Source organism: Fragaria vesca, linkage group LG3 (assembly GCF_000184155.1).
Source record: "Fragaria vesca subsp. vesca linkage group LG3, FraVesHawaii_1.0, whole genome shotgun sequence".
Taxonomy (NCBI): domain Eukaryota; kingdom Viridiplantae; phylum Streptophyta; class Magnoliopsida; order Rosales; family Rosaceae; genus Fragaria; species Fragaria vesca.
In genome coordinates, this window is record NC_020493.1 from 9,061,564 (window position 1) to 9,071,387 (window position 9,824).

At 36.0% G+C, this 9,824-nt stretch overlaps 1 protein-coding gene across 1 annotated transcript in view; it reads right to left on the reverse strand.

Annotated features, from left to right (window-relative positions):
- Positions 1 to 6,183: 6,183 nt before the first annotated feature.
- LOC101303198 (GABA transporter 1-like) overlaps positions 6,184 to 9,824 on the reverse strand; it is a 5,768-nt gene continuing 2,127 nt past the window's right edge. The window contains exons 3-7 of the mRNA XM_004293999.1: positions 8,099 to 8,196; positions 7,804 to 7,990; positions 7,580 to 7,710; positions 7,127 to 7,360; positions 6,184 to 7,025 (exon numbers count right to left, since the gene is read on the reverse strand). Of these exons, the coding sequence (XP_004294047.1) occupies positions 6,645 to 7,025; positions 7,127 to 7,360; positions 7,580 to 7,710; positions 7,804 to 7,990; positions 8,099 to 8,196 (1,031 nt within the window). The 3' untranslated portion in view covers positions 6,184 to 6,644. The remainder of the gene's footprint in view (positions 7,026 to 7,126; positions 7,361 to 7,579; positions 7,711 to 7,803; positions 7,991 to 8,098; positions 8,197 to 9,824) is intronic.

A 9,824-nucleotide genomic window follows, 5' to 3' on the forward strand; every position in this document is an offset into this window, starting at 1 on the left:
TTGTTTTTTTTTTTTTTTTTTTCAATCAAATAACTCAAATGCAACAACGAGTCTACTGTGAGTCAAACTCATGACCTCCCACATACATAGGGGAGACTTATACCATTACACCAAATGGTGATGGGCTGATTTATTGTTGTTATTATTCTTATTTTTGTTGTTGTTGTTATGAATTGTTCTCTTTTGTAGGACCTCCTTGAAAGAATACGAGTTCTAAGAGAAAAGGAACATTAATCATTTTGGATTATTGCAGCTACTGGTGCTGTTTCAAACCCTATTATACACCCTAGTCCTACTTTAGGGTATGTACAATATCAGGTATGATCTCACAACTTTTGTGATCTTTTCAGAAATTCATATAAGTCATTCTCCTCATTTTATTTCTTTCAACAATATACCATGAAATACTACTTTTATTAGGGGTCAATTTTCAAGATTATCTTAAATTCATACTGGTCTCCATAGCTAGTGACATTATAAATTACATGCATGATTGTTTTATAGATATCTACAACAAGTCTAGTTTAGGTATGTACAATATAAGGTATGATCTCACAAATTTTGTGATCTTTTCAGAAATTCATATAAGTCATTCTCTTCATTTTATTTCTTTCAACAATATACCATGAAATACTACTTTTATTAGGGGTCAATTTTCAAGATTATCTTAAATTCATACTGGTCTCCATAGCTAGCGACATTATAAATTACATGCATTATTGTTTTATAGATATCTAAAACAAGTCTAGTTAGCTTGTAAAGTGTTAATCATTTTTTAGTCAACATAATGTGTCAGTCATCAGTGAACGGAAAGAAGGATACTCGATCATGTGTGCTTTGGGAAATGACTATTTTTGTGTGTGATTATTAATATATGCAAGTTTGTCAAGCTCTTAATATTGGACTCTAATAATATTCCTTAATTACATCTCCCTCCTTGCAGGGTTCTTATGATATCCTCAATCTCTCTGGATCATTTATATATGATGCAATGTCTCCACCCAACAAATTGGGCGAGTTAACCATTACATTGGCTAATCCTGACCATTCGGTTTTTGGCGGCCTTGTTTTATCAGCAACACCACTAAGAGCTGCATGTCCTATTCAAGTAAGTCTTTTATTTTTTTTATTTAAGTGACAGCAGAAGTGAAACAATTAGAACCTGTCTTTGTTCCAAGTGATGGGTAGATATATTAATGGACTAGCAAAATATTTACTATTGATCCAAAGGTGCTTGTGTTCATTTTTAAGGTCCTTAAACTATTCATCATATGGAAAAACAGTTATACTGGATATTATTTATGAACTAATAAACTAAATTGTGTCATACATTGTCCTTGTATCTTAATCACAATCAGCCTCATATGGCTTTTGATTTTCATCAGCTCATTCTCGGAGCATTTAACCAAGAGGAGCAGTTGAATCACATGAATGTGATAAGGAGGGCTTCAACTGCTTACCCTAGTGTAATAGCTAGTCCAAACCTTCCAACGATTTCTACACAAGTGATGTCGAACCATGCAGGAGCTCAGTATGGGATTCGTGTTCCATGCCCACAGACATTTCCCAATGTGATAGCTAGTCCAAACCTTCCAATAATTCCTACACAACTAATAATTCCTACACAAGTGATGCCGAACCATGAAGGAGATCAGTATGAGATTCGTGTTCCATGCCCACAAATATTTCCCGCTTTCAACAACAACCAGGATGAGACTCCTGTTCGATATCAACAAACATCATTTTTCAATCTCAACCATCTTCCTTAGCCTCAACAGGTCTCTCCTCTCTCTCTGAATCACACACGTAAGAACACACACACAATTATATATGAAACACAAACAAGACGTACACTTTGAGCCGAGTACATACATGACATGAGTTTACTGATATCATCTATTTGCAATTTCGTCTTTTAGGTCTTTGCTGAATGGTGCTAAGCCTATACGTAGTGCAACATTTCTACTAGTGAGTTGGTGAATGAGATAGATACATATATCTGCATAAGAGATATCTTGGAACCATTTGTTGTTGTTGTTGTTGTTGTTGTTGTTGTAGTTTTTCATGTTATAGGTAACTTTCGTAGACTTTGTCATTTGGTTTTCAAGTGTGGCATTATGTGTCATATATAACTTAATTTCTATATTTATCAAGACACTAGCATGTGCTTCAATGCATGAATGCAACCGTACGTTCTGAAGAAATAAATTATATTTGTGTTATTTTGATTTTTGAGTAGAATGGCAAAATTTTAATGTGAAATGTCTTCTCTTTTTTTTTTGTATCAATTGGACTTTTTATCAAATATCTATTGCCTTTAAATATGGACCATCGATCAGGTAAGAAATCTTGATAATATAAAATTGTTGATATATATATATGGCAATATAGTATTGCCTCAATCATATAATGCAGACGAGAATCCACATTATTATGATTACTAGGGTGATCAAGAAGATGAGAAATACTTCCTAGCAGACTCAAGTGGATCATAGTAGCAAATATGATTAACTTCAGTTTACCTCCGTGAGGTTTAGGCTTAATATCATTGTAGTCCTCATCTTAATTTTGAACATTTACTCCCTAAAGTTTCAAATTTTCATAAATCTTGTCCAATTGCTGAAATTCTGTCCAATTTGGACATTAAATGATAGCCTGGAATCTTTGATAAAAGGTCCTAAAATACGATTTTTGTTGTTATATGAATATTTTAGCCCTTGCAATGAGTTATAAAGTCAAAATTAATGTTCAAATTAAACGAAATTTCAGTAATTGGGCATGATTTATGAGAATTGTAAACTTTAGGAGGTAAATTTTTAAAGGAGAAAATACTTGTGACTAGGGGCGTAGCTAGCCTAAGACGAGGGAAGTCAATTGATCCCTCTCAAATTTAATAAATGTTTTAATTAGCCTTAATTATTATTCACTATTAATAGAATGAAACATAAATGATCCTTCTTAATTTTGAGAAAAATCTTAAATAGGCTTAAATATCCATGAATATGAATGGAATGATATAGAAATCTATGCTGTTAATATGCTTCATTGATCCAATTAATACAAATTCTTATCTTACTAATATGTGCTTTAAGGATCACATTTATTCTCAAAATTTATTCAAAATGATTTAATGGTCTTTCAATTTTGACCTTTCTAAATTACAATTCTAGCTACACCACTGCTTGTGACACCCTATACTTTACATTTAAAAACAATTATGTCCCTATGTTTTTAAATTAAATTGGTATACTCCAAATACTCTTAATTTTCAACAGTTCTAGCTTTTCCGTCAGTTCACCGTCAAAAGCTACGTTGCATGGAAGCGGAAGCGGAAACGTGGAAGCGAAGCGTTCGGAAGCGCAGAAGCATTTTTTTCCAAAAATTATTGGAAGCGTGGAATAAAATAATATAAAAATAACAATATAACTAGTTTTCCAAATCTTCTTATTTCTTGTTAATAATAAATATAAATTAAGGAAACAATTTGCAACCTCTTAATTATTTAATTGTTTAGCCTCTTAACAAGATAATTATCTACTATTAAGATAACTATTCATCCCACAATAGAATCCCACAATAACTATTAATCCCATCCAAACTCTATTCTTTTTGAAAGAAAAAAAAAACAACAACTAGCACGTGGGTGTGCAAATCAGGAGAGTGGAAGCCATCCATCTTCTTTGTTGACTTGACGAACAGAAGAAGAATAGTCCATCTTCATTCTGGCTTCTCCCTTCAGCATCTCTTTTCTCTTTGTTCTTCAATTCTCTCTCTCTCTCTCTCTCTCTCTCTCTCTCCCCAGATTCAGATTTGTTTTGTCTCTCCTTTCTCGATCAAGGGGTCGTCAAGGAGAGGACGAGATAGATCATCGATTACATAAGAGACTGAAAGAAGATCAACGTGCCGCTGAGCCACAGTGCTTGTCTACGCTTCCAAATCGAAGTCATGCGCTTCCATATCGGAATCGGACGCTTCCGCCGCGCTTCAGAAACCCCATTTTTCCCAGAATCGCGCTTCCAGATGATTCCCCGCGCTTCCACGGCGCTTCCGCTTCAGAAGCGCGAAGCGTGACCATCCCGGCGCTTCCGTGCTTCCTAGGTCAAAAAGAGACCGTTAAGTTGCTAAAATGACTAAAATGCCCCTATTAAAAATCGTATTTTATTTTTTCCTTTCTCTCTTCCTAATTTTATTTTATTTTATATTTCTCTTTCTCTCCCCTCCTTCATTGAGAAACAGAAATAGACTAAAATAGAAAAAAAAAAATTAGGGAAGAGAAATAAATGAAATAGAAAAAAAAATTAAGAAAGCGAAAGGAAAAAATAAAATTAATTTTGAACAGGGGCATTTTAGTCATTTTAGCAACTTAACGGTCTTTTTTACTGTAAATTGACAGAAATGGTAAAACTGTCAAAAATTAAGAGTATAAAAGTATACCAGTTTAATTTAAAAACAGAGGGACATAACTGGTTTTAAGTGTAAAGTATAGGTTGTCACAAGTATTTTTCCCATTTTTAAAATTGAGATAATGGGGACTGAAATGAAGTCAACCCCAAACCTTAAGAGGTAAAATAAATTTAATCCTAGCAAATAACTTATAAGTTTCAGCATCGAGGCATATTTGTATAACTCCCAAGGTCGAGAATTCCACAACAATGGTGATGTTTAACCAGTAAATGAGATTTCGTTTAAAGGTCAAGTTGAAGAGCACATCAAGCAAAACGAAGTCAAGAGGGATAAAACCAAACACAAATGCCCCGATCACTGAATTAATATCCGCAGAGAATGGAGGATAAGGATCCTCTCCTTGTGTGGTAGTTATCCTTGGTTATCCTTGGGTTCTAATCCTGGCCGTTCATTGAGAATCCAAAGGCTATTAATACTCCACCTCAGCATTTGTATCATTAATGAGAAAATTTCGCTTTTCAACACTGACGACCACTTTTTCTCCGTTTCCTTCCGTCACCGTCCTCCTCCTCCTCCTCTTCGTCTCCATATCTTTTTGTTTTTGAAATTTCCTCTTCGTCTCCATCACCAGCTTTCTAATGAAATTTCAGACTCCACCATCAACAATAGCCTGAGGTATCTAACTAATAAAAATAGTATGCCATATCCCTTTTCCTTCTTAGATCGAATAGTAGAATTTTTTTCCTCGAGTCGAATCGAACTAAGTTTGATACTTATCTGGGATTGAATTGAATAACTATAGTTTGGGATTGGATAAAGAAAGAAAACCAGCAACATATAATCTCCTTTTTCCCGTCAAAAGATTTTCATCCCTTCTTATTTCTTCCAGATTCTAACCCATTATTTCTCTTAGGTCAATTGAAATGATTTGGATAAATATTAGAATATTTTAAGGTGGGTTTCAGGATCTGGGTTCTCATTGTGCAGTTTCAGTTTCTGCAATTTTGCTTCAGTTGCAAAAAAGAGTTAGGATGAAGAAATGTTGTTGTGTTTTCAGTTTTGTTTTCCAGAAGTTACCCACTCAAATTCGATCACAAACAGATTCAATTGTATCCATTTCTGGTCCAAGACTCGCAACAAACTACCATCTTTCAGCTTCTTGGATTTAGCTTTGACAGAGCAATTGTGACGAATCCATCAGAAACAACAATTTTGAAATCATCAGCTATTCGACCTGAACCTGCAGATTTGAAGGAAAAAACCAAAAGCTATGGCTACAAGATGAAAGATGAGATATGAGGGGACGTATTGATTTCGAGAGAAACGAAGTGATGGGGAACAAAGAAGAACGAAACTGACGGAAAGAAATGAGAAAATGGCGTCGTTAGCCTTGAAAATGCTGATCTTCATTAATAATGAGACAGATGCTGATGTGGAGTACTACTAGCCTTTGGATTGTCAATGAACGACCAGGATTAGAACTCAAGGATAACCAAGGATAACTAACACCCAAGGAGAGGATCCTTATCCAAGAATGGAAACATTGCTGCTATGACTGTTGCTACCATGGCGTAAGCTTTGCTCGAATTGTCATTGATGATCAACCAATATCTGATATCATCAGTAATTCAGTATTGACAAAATCAAACGTTCTATGTTTAAATAACACAAAGCTCTTTCAGCATTGATTTTTATCCAACTGAACCTGTTACCTCAAAGAATGGTATTGACTATTGAGTCTTGAAAACTAATAGTAGCGAAGAGCGCAAGAAGAAATATCAGAGATACAAAGAGAGCAAATATGCATTATCAGCAATATAAAGAGGGGAAGCACTAACAGCAAGGGATAGAGCAACAAACATCATTGGCAATACAAACTTACAAAGACAGGAATACGCATGTCAGCAACAGGAACAGCTTGTATGTAAGCTTTTATCTTGTTGTGTTGAGAAGGCAATGATGATCATCGATCACAATAGGAGGTTTGACTCAATCTTGAAGATCCTATTACATTATTTCTTCCCTCCCAAATTAGAGTACATGATAGTCTTAGAATGAGAGTTTCTGTAAATCATAGGGTCATTGTACAGGGTGGAAAGCTAAAGCTATTTTGATTACAATTGTGGGAATCAAACCAGAGACATACCATGGATTCCTCCCAAGCACCCAAGCAATGACCTATGGTAGTTCAGCTGAATGCTCATACACAAGAGTGATATTTCCCTGATGAGATGATGAGATCATACATTGGCAAATAACTTGTAACTATTGGCATCCAGGCTAATTTGTCTTACAGCTGCAATTGCTGCTAAAACCCCCATGATTGAGAACACCACGGCAATAGTGGTGTTCAACCAGAAAATAAAGCTTCGTTTTGATGGTTTAAAGGTCAAGTTGAAGAAGACTACAGGCAAGATGAAGTCGAGGGGCATGAAACCAAAAGCTCCAATAACTGCATTGATGTCCCCAAAAAAGGGAAGCATTGCTGCTATGGTTGTTGCCGTGATGACAGACAGTGACCGAGAGATCATCCTCGGGATCACATTTCGAGCTGAAAACTCTTTGCTTGTTGGGTCTGCAAATGCTCTCTCTAGTACTTCATTTGTGGGCTGCAGATAAACCTGCACAAGTAGTTAACAATATAGGTTGTTTTAGTGTGTGGTTAACTATATAATCAGAAACGAGAAGAGTTTTGCAGACACAGTGCTAGTTAATTGCTTACCACACCAACAGCTGAAAGTTGGAGTATGGTGAAAATGTTGGTCATGAAAATGAACCACTTTGGCACCAAAGGGTTACCATCGGACAAGAAGTTGCTAAGGATGAGACCTTCAGATTGGTTACCAAATGCCCAATAGCCAGATATCGCAACGCTGAAGAAAGTCATTGTGACTATTGTGTAACAAACACACAATCCCTTGAACATCTTTCCCTTCACTGGTGGTGCGATTGTTGCCTATATACCGAAAATAATACTTCAACAATTAGTTCCCATAAACAGCAAGAACTATTTGTAAAGTTTGAAAAAGTTCTTTTACGGTGCCAAAATTATTTCAGACAACTAAAAAGGAGGTATGAAAAGAAATGCTCTGAGGTTTTTGTGATGTTTTGTACGGGATGCATGACAAAACTTTGCATTAAATTTTTATTCAAGGAAAAATGGAGTACTTCAGACCTGAATTTCTGGAATGATACCATTGCCGTATGTCGTAGCAATGATGGCATTGGCATTAAAGATCCCAAAAATCTGATTCTGACTGTTGCCCTTCAAGGAATAGTCCTTTGCTGGCCCTTTTGAAGAGCTTCCTGAGAAAATATGCAAGCTTGATAAGTGAATGAAATGAAATCTTTATGTTTAGAGTAGTGTCGGTTCTGTTTAGAAGTGCTTATTGAACGCACCAATATGGATGCAAGCAGCAGTAGCACAAACACTATAGGCCAGGCAAAGGATCATGGAGACCAGGTTGATGTGCCTGAGTGAGTGAAATGATGGGATTTGGGCCAAGATCAGCATGAAGCATCCAAATATGATCACAAACTCGTAAAGTTTCATGCTCCCATTTGGGTTTGTCAGCATATAAACTGCCTGCAAAAGAAAATTATGAAATTTAAGAAAGAAAAAGAACTAACAATCAAAATTAAGGAATGAAATACTTTGTTGGAGGTCGATCGAAAGGATAAACGATGTAACTACCTTCATGCATTGCCCTCCCAAAAGAGTGCAAGCCACAACAGCACCATAGCATACCAGGAACTGAATTGGACCAACAAAATAGCGACCCCATTTGGGACCTGCAAAATCCGATATTTGTTAATAAGTTAGCAACAATATATAAGAAGAGGCAAAAGTTCTGAGAAAATTCTCGAAATATAGTTCTACATTTTTTTCGTCTGATCATATATCTACTTGTTACTATTAGAATTAGTCGATCAAGTGGTAATTATCTGGAAATGTTTCATTTTACGATGTCAAAACGAAACTAAATTACTGTGTGTTTGCAGCGTCAGTATCCTATCGTTGACAATGACAACTACCTACAATCCTGAAGATTAAGTGCCTCTAAACAAATTGTAAAACCTTTTTTATTTCACATATTTTTGATTTATTACAAAGTTCTAGCGAGACATGTTCTATTTCGAGTTCAAGCGTCCTCCATTTCTGAATATGAATAATAAATGGTTGATAAACATAGCTAACCCTCCACATATTATGTATACAAGTGTGACTTAGTGTTTGCAGGTATAATTCCTCATCTTAATATGCATTCTACATGTAAGCAAATTATTTTCTTGTTAGTCTTAAAGTTTAAACCAAAAGTAGTACGTTATCCCCTTTACTTTTACTCTACATGTCCAAATTCCTTCTTCCATCCTGATCGATGACTAGTCTTCCACTAATTTGATTCCCAATTCATTGGTGTTCAACAAAGTTTAACTGCTGGCCCTTCCATGCACTATGCCAAATGAGAGAAGGTGATCGAATACGCACCTCCACTTAAAATATCATCACAGAAACTTCTACAGATAACGTCTAACCCGAGTCTCCTATAACGTCCTCGATCATTTTTCCTAAATTTAGAGAATCACGACCAAACTTGAAACTTCAACAAACATTGGTCTGTATAATAGGGTCTCGCCGGCTCGGCCTGGGTTAGATACGTGATCAATGATCTCAATCACGTACGTCGTCGATCCTTGCAGAGACAAGGATGTTGCTAGCATTAGGGTTGCGCTTGCATAGTTCTTCTTTGTGACTTGTGATGGTGGCAGGGGATGCCGGGAATCGGGGACGGCAATGTTTGCATGTGCTTCGATCTCGCTCCGTAGTCCGGCTTTGTTGCCGATTCTTGGGTGGCACGTTTTTTCTGCTTAGATCTTCGTTCTCATTTGAACTAGCATGTGTGATCAAGGTGGCTTTTGGATATAATATGATTAGTGATGGATTATTGGATTGTCACTTCTAGTTGAAGTTTCAATGAGCCTTGATTGACTAAGTTTTTTTTTTGTTTTTTTTAATCAAGATCACGATATCCCAAAAGCTTATTAGTTCAAAGACTAATCTGCTGAGGCCCGGACAACCAGCAAAGCATTGCAGCCCCTCCCCAAGCTACTTTTGACAGTGTCGTGATTCGAACCTAAGTTAGAGAGCACACCCAACTAGACAAGAACCACTATACTACCTTACAGTGGTTACCTTGAATGACAAGTTAATTTCCTACTTAGATTTCTGATGAATGGCACAAGCAATTTTCTAGCTAGCATATAGAGGGTATTAGAAGAAGGAAAATGATTGTTGGCCTTAATAAGGCCTAAAAATTTTGATCTTAATCCTAAGTGACTTGCTATGTCATCTAGATATCTTACCAATTAAAAAGATTTTGTTATATCATTCTTAAGCAAAAATACAATTTTATTCTTTC